Source organism: Echeneis naucrates, chromosome 1 (genome assembly GCF_900963305.1).
Source record: "Echeneis naucrates chromosome 1, fEcheNa1.1, whole genome shotgun sequence".
NCBI lineage: Eukaryota > Metazoa > Chordata > Actinopteri > Carangiformes > Echeneidae > Echeneis > Echeneis naucrates.
In genome coordinates this window covers 9,834,644-9,850,158 of record NC_042511.1, presented here as the reverse complement: position 1 = coordinate 9,850,158, position 15,515 = coordinate 9,834,644, and the positions used below count along the sequence as shown (strand labels likewise).

The window sequence follows — 15,515 nt, the reverse complement described above, 5'->3', positions numbered from 1 at the left end:
GAGGAGAGAGAGAGAGAGAGAGAGAGAGAGAGAGAGAGAGAGAGGAGACAGAGGAGAGAGAGAGAGAGAGAGAGAGAGAAGAGAGAGAGGAGAGAGAGAGAGAGGGAGAGAGAGAGGAGAGAGAGGAGAGAAGAGAGAGGAGAAAAGAGAGAGGAGAGAGAGAGAGAGAGAGAGAGAGAGGAGAGAGAGAGAGACCATGGGGTGATAAAGTAAATCCATTCTGGGATTTCAGAGATACAGTTTCCAAACAAAAACCGCTCTTAACTTTGGTCTCCTTTTTTGTGAAAAGCTATGGCTTATTTGATAACTCAAGACAGGGGTAGTTGCATTCCTTTCCCACCCCTGTTACATTTTTCATTTTTTCTGTTCTCATCCCAGCTGTTATTGCTACGGTTGTCGCTGAACTAGACTTTATGTTGGCAAACAATTTTTATGGTCTGTTTTCACCTAGTTACCGGGTGGGTGGGGTTTACAACATATAGGAGAGTAAAATAAGAGCCATATAGCATAACCACCTAGACATATTGTATGGAAAAACTAGTACACAGTCCTTTTTAATTTTGAATCTTTCTGGATTGTCCTGATGCAGTGATTCCGCTGATCTAGTGCTCCAGAAAAATAAAATGGACATTAATTGCTGTCTGAAGTCTGGCTATCTCTCGTCACTTTTCAAGAATACTACAATGAAGTTAGACTAGAGAAAACAACACATTTTGCTCTCTAATAAAGATCTTAACTACACTCTTATTTGTGGAAGTTTTTTTTTTTTTTTTTTTTTTTTTTTTTTTTTTTTTTGGGCCACCTCATACTTTAAAGCGCATGTGTCTAAAGACTGCCAGTCTTCAGTTCACGTAGTAGAAACAATACACAACAAGTGCTCAAAAGAGTCAGAGATCACACACTGCCACACACAGAAACAAAATAGCAAAAGAACTCAATTAAATGGTTTCCTTTTTGTTGCGTAAAGTCAAGTACCATTGGCCTCAGGTAAATGAGGCTTTAGGGCAAAGTTCTTTCCTTATGTAGTTCTACTAATAAGCACCAGTGGAATTCAGCTGGTCCTACGCCCCCACTGCCACCCCTCACTCCTCAATCCCTCAGGGTGGCGGTCATTAATTGGTGGCAGTCCAGATCCCCTCGCTGCTCCAATGGCCCTGGCAGCCTCGTGCCTGTCTTCTGATCCACGCACCAACATTTTCCCCGCTGGCCGTCACGTGCAGGATGACACTGTGGACATGAAAAATGAAGCGTTGTGTAGCGGCAGGTGCAATTGTTGAAGCTGCAAAATGTTTATACAGATCAAAGAACTTGGTGCAGGTCATTGGGCAGAATGCAGGTTTAAGGTATTCCCCACATTGGTTTCACTTTTCGGACCCAGAGTCTGTGTCTGCGGACATGTTTCTAGACATTTTACGGATTTACTGCCTGCAACTTAACTGTTCTACTGTTCTCGGTAAACAGGTGTAGCCAACAAGAAGAAACCTGGCTTCATTTCTCAGGCCTGGAGCTTTTTGTTGTTCTCCCTGTGCCCACATTGGTCCCCTCCAGGTAATCTGTCTTCCTCCAGCAGCCCAAATAAATGCAGGTTTAAGTTAATTAGTGACTCTAAGGAGTGAATGTGAATGATTATTTGTCTCTATATTTCAGCCCTGCTATAGACTGTCCAGGATGTACGTTGTCCCACAACCCTTGTGGATAAGCAGCTGAACAACCCACACTGACAGAGCTAAAGACATTTATGAGCCTATTGAAAGAAACTGAGAGAAAGTTGCTATGTATCTGCACTATGCCACTAGATGTATACACAATCAAACGCTTGCCAACATGTTCACCATGTTTTCTAAAGTGATTTTTTTATTGTCAGTCCAATGTTCGCAGTGAGTTGGTCTCATCTCAGGAATCAATTAATGTTGGTTGATCTAAAATTCAGTTGGTGGTCACACACCAGTTTGAAAGAGCAGCCACTGTTCTGTTGACAGAGTCATAACTGTACATCACAGTTACGCTGAACTTTATCCTGCATCGATGGTCAAATGACTGGAACATATCAGGTTTAACAACATTTTAGCAGCAGAGGTGACTTATAAGGTTAACTGGAAATATGACTATTTGATTCAAATCTTGTCAAGTTTGGTAGATGAGCTTGTAACTAGCGTTTCGGTTTTAACCAGCTTCTAATTACTGTCACACAACGTTTAATCACAAATTTTGTACTATTTCTGTAGTGATTTACTGTTTCATAAAGATACAAGAATCAGTTAACAGTTCGAGAGCAAGCCCACACCGTGAAATGATTCAGTTGTCCCCGATGACCGGGGCTTTACTTTCCAACAAGTTTTTATCACAGTGCACTTTTAGTTAAACAGTAAACAGATGCCTGTGAATCTGAGCAAACAGAGATACTTTAACCATGTTACACAAGCACAAGCAGCATTACTCACACTCTTGATGGCCACGGCCAAAGCAGAGCTTTTTCTTTTTATCACTAACTCTGCGACTGCTGCTTTGATTGTGTGCACAGCTAAGGGCACTCTTATCTGTGTTTTTATATTCTCTGATTCTCTCATTCTTATCTGCATAGTTGCCCAATCTTGCAAAGTCAGAATAACAAAAAAAAAAAAAAAAGTAATTGCATCCAAAAGTTAATTGCATCCATCACAGCAATAAAGGGTTTGTTGTTCAACAGTTTAGGAGAAACCACTTCATGCACATAGTTCAGCTCTTGAAACAAAATCACTTTTCTTGTGAACTAAGAAAAATAAGGTCTTGGCATTAGCACAACAGTCTGCTTGGAGACACTTCTGTGTTGATTTTGAACTAGTTGGACAATGTTTCATCATTTGCAGTGATGTGTTGTTTTTTGGCTCAGACTACTGGTGCAGTTTGAAAGGAACATTTTGAAGATGCATTTTTATTGTATTGGCTTCATAAAATAACTTCACACTTCACCCTTAGATCTGGCCAAATGGTGGTCTGCTCAGTAATTCAATGTACAAATTCACAAATTTAAGCGCATAATGTGAGTGTGCACATGAAATCACAGACCTGTTTAGCATGGAAGTCCCCATTTTTGTCACAGTTGGGTATCGGAATTGTGAAGAGATCATCATGTGTGCGCGTATTTGATGCTAATCTGTCCAGCGCTCTTTGTAGCTCAGCACGACATGGGGCCTGTAGGAAAAACCATTTACACACATCAGAATTTCAAATGTCGATGCACATCTGCATTTGCAGTGTTGCAAGAAAACCCCACCATGTAAAATTGTTGCTTTCAAAATGGAGCAGAAAATCATGAGGTTAGGATGGACAATCAGTCAACAGTCAATTTAATCATGAAGCTTATATATAAGAAATGTAGACAGACAATAAACAGTGTCTTTCACATAGACAATAACAGAAATGTCAGTCTTAAAAACCATTAGAAAGACAATAATTATATAAATAGAAAAAAAAATTTGGAAAACAGGAAATGGATTTACAGCAAAAACGTATAATTTACAAATCAAATTATGACCTCAGCATATGACCTCCAGTGCTCATCAACTGTTTTCAAACCTGTTTGACAGCATTAGATGTTCCTAAATTCACCTTATTGGTAAAAATAGCAATTGTAATTTAGCCCTGATGATTTATGTATTTAAATCTAACCCTAAGTGATACAGCAAGACAGAGGTTTTAAATTGATCACAGGGAATGTCAACAACCTCATTTTGTTAGAGTTGGTTTCATAGTGTTTTTTTTTTAGAAGCCAAATAATGATGACATGTGAATACCATTCACATGTCCCAGCCAGTTCAGATGCAATCTCTAAACAGACTAAATGAACATTAAAACCTTTAATATACGCATAAATATCCAGAAGGGATAGCCCTGCCTGGGTGGGTACAACACAGATTCTGGGATTGGTGTGTAAATAAATGTACAAAAATGTGGTAAAACTAGCCTGTTACTGATTAATGGGGATTTAATGATCATGCTCCTGCCAATTTAAAACAGCAAATTGCATGTTGATGTCAAAGTCCACCTGTACATTATTTCACAAGACCGCAACAAAATGTTATAGTGTGTAAATAACTCATTTGTACAATTTATAACCTGACTGTTACGTTTGTGGCTTTGGAACTATGAAGTCTTAATGTGAAACACCTGCTGGGGCTGAGGTGTGTTCTGCAGAGTGGATTTCCTGGGTTTGTTATTTTTTGTGACACTGATAAGATGTGAGACGATTGTTTCACTCACTAGCGCTGCCTTGGTCTCCTCCCTGGCAGTGTTCCTTCTCTCATTTGTGGATTTGGGAGGGTGTCGTGCCAGGGTCTTCTGTATGCAGCGTTTGTCTTGTGGACTGCACCGGATATTGCTGTTGTTTGGGTGCTCAGGGATGATCTCATCCTGCCTGTCCATCGCTAAAGGGCAAAGAATAATGCTTAAGTTACTCAAGTTCAACAACATGATGAACAATACACTGTCAGTAATGTACGGTAAATAGACAAAACATGTTGTGCCTTTTTGTCAGTGCAACATACTAAACTTAAGGGTTTCCACCGTTTGAAGTAGTTGGCGTGGCATGAGACAAAGAACAGGAGCCCGTCTGTTAACCCTCTACATAATATCCTATACAGCTGAATATGGTGAAATGTAGGCTAAAAATGAGGCCAAGTTAACGTCAAGGACACAGCCGTGCTACTGCTCTGTGGGATAAACTGTAACTCAGCTCTGGTACTCGTCCCCGCCTGCATGGCAGCCCTGCCACAAACTCTGAGGCTTTACAGTAAGATCCCACCCTCTGCCACCCTCTGCCCCTCTGTACATTGTGGTGTTTGCCACATTCACCTTTGCATCCCTATAATCCTGCAGTTCCGTGGCCCTAAAGGCAGCCAGCTGCTTCCTCAGGAAATACCCCCCTCCCTCTTTACTCCCCACCCTTTCACAGCAACCTCAGACCGTGCCAGATGGAGGTTGTTAGAGGGTGTTTGCACTGTCACAAGTGGGCACAACTGGGTGTGTGTATACTGGTTAGTGGTTGGGGTCAATAGACTGTCAAACTGAAGTATGAAAGTTTGTCAGTGTCTTTCTGGTGCACTTTCATGTTGCCTTGTGCTGTGGGTTATCAGACTTGGCAGTATTTTGTGCTTCCTGCTCATAACTTGTGGCATTTTACAGATCAGTGCTGGAATCAAAGCTCTTTAAACTACAGTCTCCCCATATTGAAGCTGTTCTCACTCTGATGCCTGAACCAGATCTGAGCTCTGCTTTATATCTAAGGTCACTGCCAGGCATCCAGGTAATTGCTGTTGGCAAAGAAACAATGAAGGTGGGCCTGTGATCTTGTGCAATGTCTCCTCTCGGGTCCACAATGCACAAATCCACATGTTTTCCAAATCCAAAACTTTGCAGTGCTGCTGTAGGTCTTGTGTCCTTACTGTCACTGCTGTATTTAGGTATTGATCAAGAGCTGTGATCTGGTGACGATGAATTTTATAGCTCAGTGGCCAGAGCGGCATAGCGATTCTCTCAACACATCATATACAGTCATCTTTCTTGGCTTGTGTATGGGGGGGTATTTTTAGTCTTGGCGCTGTTGTTAAGCCTTGCTAATCAGCACTTTCCTCCACAAGAGGGGGTTCAGCTGGGTTTCAGCTGTTTGCTTAGTTCAAAGTTACTCTTTTGTGTCGTTTGTCGGTTCAGACTTCTGATTTCTGACTCTTTCGCAGGGTTAGCCAAAGTGATTTAGAAGTGGGTCAGGGGTGGCATGTCCGGTTTGCTACTACTGCAATTTTTCATGGAGGAAGTTGCCAATACTCTGTGTGGTTTCATTTGATTTGGATCAGCAGCTCCTGGCTTTTAAATGTAATTTCTACACTGCATTATCAGCCCTGGAGCTAATGCACCACACTTCATTGCTAGTCACAGATGCAAAGCAAAGATTAAAAAAAAAAAAAAAACAACTTACTCCAAATGAAGAGGTGCCTTTACCTTATTAGTCTTTGGGTACAACAAGATGTAAATCAACAGAACCAGAACCTTGAAATCTGTTAAACAGCAGATTAAAATCATCATCAATAAAAGCATGGTAGGAAGAAATTACAACATCTGGCTGGCTCCATGTTGTCTTCAGTTTGCTGACAAATTCCAAACGTGCTACACAATAGACCAACTTGCTCATTCTAGCTCTTACTTAAATATTTATTGTCACATATCAGCCACAGCACTTGAAAATGCATTTGTCAACTCTTGCCACAAGATGGTTAGCCGTCATCCATCATGGGTGGGGCGAAAGCAAGTTGGCATGCCATGTCTCTCCTGATGAACATTTTCTGTCACAGGAAAGCCCATTTTACATGTTACACCATGGAATCTACATCATAACCAGTGTACACCACACCCACTGTTAATACGGTCTATTTGCCATCTCTTTGTCCACAAAACAGCTACGTAAGATCTAAAGGGGTCATGGGATTTAAGATTGAACTGTTATAGGGACCTTACAGCGGAACTGGTAAATCCTGATGACAAATATCCTTCTCAAACAAATATTTTGTCATGTTCAGATAGATTGGCTGAGTAGGAGTACTCTCCCATGGTTTATATTTCTACTAGCTAAGATCTCTGATTGAAGTCAAAACAGAGTCCACTATGTGAGCCATTGAGAAAATATTTGCATGCTCCCTTATAAAAACATTGAATATATTTCTTTGATACAGAGATGCTGCAGATAGTTTCAGGAAAACATAAGATGAGGTAAAAGAATTAGATGGAAAACTCAGCGCTAATTCCTTGAAGTCTTTAGAGGTGTAATAATGTCTCAGCCAATGTCTTACTCAGTTCAGAGTTTGGTCTTAAAACTAAAAGTAAAACTAAGTGAGATCGTTCTTTTTGCTGACCTCCATTGGTTCAGCCTCTCAGTGGTGTAGGAGTATTATCGGGGCCACCACACCACACTGCTGGGTGTGGTTACAGGTGCGACTAGTGCAGAACAGCTCATTCCTGATCACCAGCCTAAGATGCTAAGGCTGGTAAGTTTAAGTTAAACCGTAAAATGATTGTGTAAAAAATGTGAACCAGAAAAGAGAATTTGTCAGCTCATTCAAAGATGCTGAATTTCAAAGTGTCTGAATGAGGCTTATTTTTCTAACAAATGTTGATAAGTTCATTCACTCATTTATTCTTCTTCTACCATTTATCCATTTCCGGGTCACGAGGGGTTGCTGGAGCCAATCCTAGCTCATATTGGGTGAAGACAGGGTACACCCTGGACAGGTTGCCGGTCCATTCCTATCTCACCATGACCAGATGAGTCTTTCCTATTTAAATTGAAACCTCAAATGACCCAATCCAAAAGAAATATCTAGTAGTGGAGGAATCCCTGTAACTGTATACACTGTTCATTTCTGCCTGTTATCTGTCACAAATTTGGAAGTGGTGGACTGTAAGTCTGTAATTCTTTTACAGACTTTTATACACAGACCAGGCATAAAATCATGACCACCTGCCTAATATTGCATTGGTCCCCCCGTTTGGTTTCAAAACAGCCCTGATATGTCGAGGCATGGACTCCACTGGAGCCCTGAGGGTGTGCTGTGGTATCTGGTACCAAGATGTTAGCAGCAGATCCTTTAAGCCCTGTAAGTTGCAAATTGGCACGGCAGGCTTTGTAGCACGGTGCATTATCCTGCTGCTACAGCCTTCAGCGAATCACCTTTCCATGAAAGGGTATGCAACAAGGCTTAGGCAGGTGATAGATATGAAAGCAGCCTCCATCATAGATGGCAGGACCCACAGTTTCCCGGCAGAACATCGCCCGAAGCATCAGACTGCTTTTGCCACCTTGCCTTCTTCACATAGTTCACCACGGTGCCATGTGTTCATGATGTAAGGTGTGCACACACACCCAGCCATCCGCATGATGTAAAATATGTGACTCATCAGGCCAGGCCATCTTCTTCCACTGTTCTGTGGTCCAGTCCTGATGCTCGCATGCCCATAGTTGGTTCTTTTCTGTGGGGCATGAGGGGAGCTACCTTGAACCAGTGAGCCTCGGCCCTGTTGCCAGTTCACCCCTGTTCCTTCCTTGGGCCACTTTTGAGAGATACTGACCGCTGCATATCAGGAACACCCCACACCAGCTGCAGTTTTGGAGATGCCGTGATCCAGTAGTCCAGCCATCACAATCAAATCCTTACGCTTCACATCAACTTTCAGGATCACTTGCTGCCCAATAGATCCCACCCACTAATGGGTGCCACAATGAAAAGCTAATCAGTGCTATTCACTCTTCATCTTAGTGGAAATTATGTTATCCCCGATCGGTGTACACTGATGTTCTCTTGTTTTTGTCTGTCTTGAAATCTTTGGACCCAAATGCAATAATTCTGGCAACTTTTTGACGCCTTTGTGTACCACTTTCACCTGACCGCAAAAACTGTTGCTGCGCCTGATACACACAAGTGCCTGTGCACGTATTGGCCCTGGCGAAGAGACGGCTGCATGCGTTATCATTACTTAATTGCTCAATAGTTTTGAGCTAACAGAGCAGATGCAGATGTAAATCACTAGAAAAAAATGTTTTTGTGATTGAGATGGGCTTACATCGGCAGTATGTATTGCAATTCATTTCACGTCAATCGGTCTGTAGTCACAAGTAGAGAGTCATTTCCCCGTGTCCAAGTCAAGTCTGAAGTCATCAAATTTGTCTGACTCAAAATCAAGTCAGAATAAGTTGCGTCAACACCTCTGCTCTGAGGGGAAGTTTCTATTTCTCTGTGTAGTCAAAATATTTTGGGATGTTTTGCCCTGTGAACTAGGCTCACATCCATAAATCCGGGCATCAGAATTTACACATGCCACAAAATGTGGAAACTTTTTTACTTGTCAGATAAGAGAGGGAAAGTTGTATGTGCCTGTGTTTCAAATAGAGTAACTATAAAGTGGCTTATTTTTTTGTATTCACAAAGGATAGAAATAACGTAACGCTGGTTCAGCACGACGATCACAGATCACAAAGGCGAGAAGCCTGCTGTTGCACCGCCCAGTGACCCCCTGGTCACTTCCCCTTCAACTGATGTCTCAACAGACACAAAAGTAAAACATGCCTGCGAGACTGAATCCAAAGAACAGAGCAGCAGCAGTTCACTGCCCTGTTTCATTTACCATTGATTTAGCCATTAAATCTTTTCCCAACAAATTAGAACAAATTATATTTAGAAGCATTTCAAACTATAATCTATAATATATAATCCCAGTACAAAATAAAGTAAAACAAAGTAAAGAAAACTAATAAAAAGTGAAGCTATCATCACTTATATCTACGACAGCTTCCTTGCTTTTGGTGAATTTTCAATATAGAAAACAAATGGATTTCTTTGGCTCTGGCTTTAAGAAAGTGTGTAGTATTTCAGGCAAAGCCCTGAAATGCTTACAAGCCAAATATAACACACACACACACACACACACACACACACACACACAAACTGGATCAGAAGCAAATTAAGACTAAAGGATGCAAGATCTTCCAGATGGATCATGAGCCACATAAGCATTGTCTTTAATCCTGGTTTGGAAACATTATCTCGTGGTGAAAATAAACCATGGTGTGGGAACATCTCAATTTCTCAATCTTATTTTTCATCTGAATAAAGACATGTTCAGTACTCTGGAATTTATATCACTTCAGCGACGTAAACTGAATTGATGTAGTCTTCATTAAACCGGCATAACTTCATAGCTGCTTATGTTATAGATTTATTTGAAAGCATAGTTGTGAGTAAATTCTGCCATCGTGAACCAGGTTGATCCCAGGCACCATAGCCATCATTTGTCGATGCACTCTTACTGCATGCGATAAATAGATCTCCTAATAGAGGGAAACCAGCTGCAGTGAATTAGGTGAAACTATTCTGAGTTACATCATTTACTTAATTTTGAGCAAACTGATCTTGTTTTGATAAAACTAACTGCAAGCATACGACATGAAAACTTCAACATTTTGAATGCTTATTACCTGGAATATTAGTTAGAGCTGATACTTTATTTCATCTTAGTCCAAAACAAAAATTATTATTATGCTCAGTTTATTGTACTGCTCAGAAAATGCACATTTGCTGCTGTTTTTTTTTTGTTTTTTTTTTTTTGCACTACTGAAATACAATGTGAAATGTTAAATGGGAATTCAGCCCTCAAAGATTCACTTTCCTCCCAAGATTATGTGTTTCATGGCTACAACAATGTTGGATTGTTTGTGTATCTCCCAGATCCAACACTGGCAGGGGGTCCCTGTCTCACAGGGGACAGCAATTAGCTAATCACATTTACTCCTGCACAAGAACCCCAGCTGTACAAATGTGCCGCACAACCCAAAGAAAGCAAATACACAACATGGGAGGACATCTGCCCAAAGACATTTGAAACAAATCAGCAAAAATAATGTCACATATTTTAACCAGTTCACAGCTCCCGAAATGTGCTGAGGAGCGCTTTTGCATCGGAGAGAAAGGGAAAACTAGGTTAGCATGCCTTTTTGATAAAGACCTCTGTGCATCACAGTAAATTGAACATAGCTGGAAATAGTCTGGCTCCACTGACTGCTTCATTCATGCAGCGTATTCAGTGCCTGTAGGTGTAAGACTTTTGATATCTGACATCTGGATCAGTTTGTAAATAATATCTGTTTCACTGTCAGATGGAAGCATTTGAAAACGACACCGAGGCAGACTCAGCTGGAATGTAGGATGATGCCAATACTCACATGAGGATTTATTTCAAGGATTAGGATAGACAAGGTTTCTAAGAGTGCGATATTAGCAAGCGCTGGTTTGTTGGTTGCTTGTTGTTGCTATGGAAATTTAGCATAAATGATTATGCCTTTTTGAGAGAAATACTGTGTTTGGCCTCAAAGAAAATAGACAAAATTTTGTTATATCGATTTACCACTTCATTGGTAATTAGTTAAAATTAAGTGACAATCAGGAAACAACACAAATACATGAGATCAAAGTTGTTTGCTTGAAGCATCTGGATGCAGAGCCATAACTGAACACCTAAATTCTGTTCAGAGGGCTGTTCATATCTGCCTCTACCCCATGGACCTTTTCAGAATGAATTCTCCTGGTTTTTAAAAACCCTCTTCTATTTTTATCTACCATGTTCACTGTTGCTAGGAGTGGGGCAGTGCCAGTCATGTATTCAGGAGATGCACCCCCTTGTTTAATAATGCATAAGTGTGGTGAATGTGCCACAAAAGAAATCTCCTGCTTGTGACTAGAGGTGCTCCGTGCTTCTCCCTTGTGCCTTTTTGATTGCCTCTGTACTGCCACGGTTTACATTGAACATTCTTATACAGTGGATTTGAGCTGCTGCCCAGAAGAATTAATTTACAGTGAGATTTATTGGGTAGAGCTTCCCTGCTTTGTTATGACAGACTCCAAGGGTGAGGAGGAGTGTGGAGACAGAACTCAGCACTCAGATTACAGAACACCAAAAACAAAACTTATGAACTTTGAAAAACGTTCCATCGAGTGCTGCCCCGCCCTGGAGAGAGGACCCAAGATTCCCCGAGTGCACTATAACCCAGTTCCAGGCCAGTGGAACGGTCAATGCAGTGTCAAAGGCAGATATAATGTCCATGGAGACCATTCTGTTGGAGAAATTGGTGTGGATGGACAGAGACAGGCCAAGATGAGGCAGCCCTCCATTTTTATCATGCTCTAAACAGCTTTCCTCGTCGCTCTGATTACATTTAGTCACGCTATGTGCCGACCTAACCTATGCTGGCCCTGTACAGAGAGCAGAAGGCTCTCATTTCAGGTCTGGCAGCAAGAGTGCTGATGAGCTCATCCTCATGAAGGAGCTGGATGCGGTGGGTGATGCACTTGAAGGTTCGTCAGAGGTGGGAAGAGGAAGGAGGGGTGGGTGCACCCAGGGCCAGGGAACACAGATGCTGCAACGAAGAAAGGCATTTTGGGACTTTTAGTGAGTCAATCCAAATTTTTCATACTCTGACGCTAGGAGATAGCCCACTGCCATTACCAGGAAACGTTGAAGAGGCTTGACTCAGTGAGAGCAACACTAGTCCAGTTAGTAAATAATCTGGAACAAATGAAAGAACCACCTGTCCCTGACACATAACAATTGTCTTATGCCATAATGGAAATTAACACCACTCCCTCTGTGGAAAGAAAGGGAAGACAAATAGTCGAGAATGTTTCATCGGAAGAAAGATGTTAACGTCAAAGCAGTGATCTGGAACCAAATATGCAGATAAGACATCCAGTATTGGATGTCACACAGTGTGAAAGTGGAAACAGACTTTCCTCTTTGCAAAAGGAATGCAGCAACAAAGAGAAGAATAAGATGCTGGCCCAGTAACGAGTGATAGAGATACAGCAAAAGAAGAGTTAGACATCTGCAGCAGCAGCAGCAACGGTAGGAGGAGGGATGAGGGCCTCCATGAAAGAGCACCAAGTGAATTACTGATTGCATAGAGCTCTAATAGCTCCAGACTGGCCGCACTCCATTACAGTCATTTCATACAGCAGCTTTTATTACCTCCTTCCATTACAACTACACACACGCACACACACATTGAGACATACGCGCACAGACAGGCAGACTGTAGTACAACCAGAATGGATTTCACTGCCTTCACCACATCACTACCTGCAGGATCTCAGTATAAGATTGGCACACTGCTAATTGCAATCCCAAGGAATGCTGGACAAGTAAATTTTTTTTGTGTCACATTAACACCACATTAACCAAACGCACAGCCCCCTTCACTAAAACGATGTTTTAATATGTTCTAACTCACGCTCACCATGCAGTCATAGAGTGCAGATGCATGCAGCAGACACACGCACACTCTCACATGCATGGACGGCCACTCCATCTATCACCACACTTCCTCCCTTGCCTCTGTGAAGCCTGGTCTGCGTCTTACAGCAGGGCCTCTTTCACAACGACCGGCCACAAGACAGCAGAGGGACTGTGTGCACTCTCCCATCAGGCCATGCGTGAGGAGCTGGTGTGTGTGCATGCTCTGGTTCAGGGCTTAGCTGAGATTAGGGTAAACAAGCAGTACATTGTCACACCCTCCAACTCTGACCCTGCCCAGCTCAGGTAAGGCCCAGGCGGTGGAGGCAGAAAATATTCTGGTCTGCCCCGCCACAGGTCCACAGAGCAGGAGGGACAGAGAGACACCAGTGCCAGTCAGAGAAACCTGAGCAGCTGTGTTCATACAGTGAGAGCATCTTGACAAAGACATGCAGATATTTATAATGTATACTGTAAATGCTTTAATGCTTTGTGCTCGTATGTCACTGGCAATAACTAAAGGAAAGAGGAAGTGCCTGGTGATCAGTTCTCACACACTCTGAACCCTTCATTCTCACCTGAGTTTTCCTCCACCTCCCGCTCATCGGTGCACACCCCTTGGCCATGCATCAGCGAGTGCAGTGGCCTCTCCACACCATGTGGCGGGTAGCAGCGGAGGCCCGTGCCACATCGAGGTGAGTAGACACCACAGTGTGCCCCTTTAGGCAGGGCGCAGGTGGGGCAGCAGCCACAGCCAGGCTCCCGCACCGTTTCCTCACAGCCCTCCGGCAGACGGCAGCTGGCCAGCCTCTCCTCGGAGCACACCGGGCAGCGAATTGCCTGGTCTGACACACACAGTGCCACCAGCGACAGGGCGCCAAACACCCACAGGCCCCTGCAGGATGGAGCTACTGCCACGCCACCTCCACGCACCATGGCAGCCCCAGCACCTGTAAATAGTCCTTCTCTCTCGTATTTGGTCCCCTTTAGCCTCCCTGTCCGCTCTGAGTGTTGTGATCACTTTGTACTTCAATAGCAGGTTTTACATAAACAAGGGAGCTTTGAGAAGAACTCTTTGTCCAGGATAGTCTTTGATATTTTCAGCTGGTTAGTGTTTCAATTGCTGGGACACAAAGCCTCTGCTGTATTGCCTCTCCGTTCCTCTGATTCAATTTCACAGCACAGAAAGTGGAGCCTGCTCTTGTTCTCGTCTGGCGAATGTAGTGGTGATAAGAACTTGTTTTTGTTATGTTGGAATACACAGTTGCAGAAAGGATATCCAGTGTGCTCAGGTGAGTCCTGCTCTCTCTCTTCGAGTTTGAGTCCAGAGGCTCGCCCACCCTCTGCTGAAACAACAAAAAATCTGGTCTACAAGTGTCCAAATGCAAAGCAGGTCATCAAAAGGCAGTGTTTTAAGTAACAGCTGCAATTTCCTCCTCTTGCTTGTATGCAGTGCAAAGGACTCGCTCCTGAGAATGGCTCAACACGAGTGGCTCTCCTTGGACTTTATACTGGTCCGTAGACACGCCTCTTTCTACAGTGAGAGAGGAGCTGAAAGGCACAGCGGAGGGAAGCCAGGCTACAGCTCTCTCCCTCTGTCTCCCTCTTTCTGTCTATATCTCTCTCCTACCCAGACACACAAGCTCATACACACTCTCCCTCACTAGTTCTCTCTCAATCCTGAGTGCACCAGGAGAAGAAACAGCTGAACTGCCCTCTCACTTGCTCACACACAGAATACATTTAGTCTCCCCACCCGACCCAATCATTATCATTCTCTTCAGACATGTCCAACTTTTTTACTGTCGCCAGCACTCACATGTCTGCATTTGCATTTTGTGAGATTACTTGATGAAATATTTTGGTACATATGAAATATAAACCAGAAAATGCATCAGTGTGAGTCCATTTTAATCAAACCCAAATGCACAGCACAAATGTCCCTTCACCACCCCCTCAACCCCCATTATATCAGCCCCTAGATCTCTTTATCTCTTTTCTCTCTCTCTTGCTACTAACTGGTGAGGGCAGCTATAAAAGGCAAATGGACAGCCCCCCCAAACACACACACACACACACAAACAGCCGCCCTGCCCCCAGTAGTCCTAAAAAAGCCTCCCACCGGTGGAATTACGGGATAAGTTTTAACAACACTGCCAGCTGAGACATTCTCTCCTGCATGTGTGTGTTTCTGATCATGGAGTCTGTAAATCAGTGTGTTGCTTCCCTCCTGGTTGCTGTGTTTGCAGATATCCCCACCAAACAGCCTTAAAGGTTTTGAATCATGGCTTTTATTGGTCGACATCTCCTTTTTTTCTTTCTTGTCTCCATTTTGCCATGGAAACCCAGCATGTATTGAAATGCCTTTGTGAGTGTTCCTTCGTTTTGCTTTTTTCTTCTGGCTGGTGGCTGGTTGCCATAGGCGGGCCATGGGCAGCAGCCAAGCCTTACAACACTGTGCACCACTCAGGTGGGTGATACAGTCAGTGTTGTTAGTTACACGGTGCACAAATTCCTCACTCCGTCCCTGTATGGCAAACAATCAGAAATGCATGGAGTTACTCATGACTGTGATTGTGATCTGTGTTTACAATTTTTGTTCATCCAATTGAGTCTTGCCCACCGAAGAACAGCAGCAGAAAGACATAATTTATTCAACAACATTTTAAAATAAATGCTGCATCCCGTCAAATACAAGTCAAAGGTTTTCA

The 15,515-nt window shown here is 42.9% G+C and overlaps 2 protein-coding genes across 6 annotated transcripts in view; one reads left to right on the top strand and one right to left on the bottom strand.

The window, feature by feature from the left end:
- Positions 1-15,515, top strand: part of LOC115043224 (zinc finger protein Aiolos-like) — a 50,368-nt gene that overhangs the window by 24,706 nt on the left and 10,147 nt on the right. The window lies entirely within an intron of this gene.
- On the bottom strand, positions 758-14,270 carry LOC115043277 (insulin-like growth factor-binding protein 4). 2 transcript variants are annotated; one of them, XM_029501605.1, is made up of 5 exons: positions 13,383-14,270; positions 5,221-5,239; positions 4,246-4,393; positions 3,046-3,171; positions 758-1,227 (listed from the first exon to the last, which is right to left on the bottom strand). In XM_029501605.1, exons 1-5 carry the CDS (start codon positions 13,738-13,740, stop codon positions 1,090-1,092), a joined length of 789 nt encoding a protein of 262 aa, XP_029357465.1. In that variant the 5' UTR covers positions 13,741-14,270; the 3' UTR covers positions 758-1,089. The 2 variants fall into 2 exon arrangements, with proteins under 2 accessions (XP_029357465.1, XP_029357456.1); XM_029501596.1 differs by lacking the exon at positions 5,221-5,239 and having other exon boundaries at positions 4,240-4,403.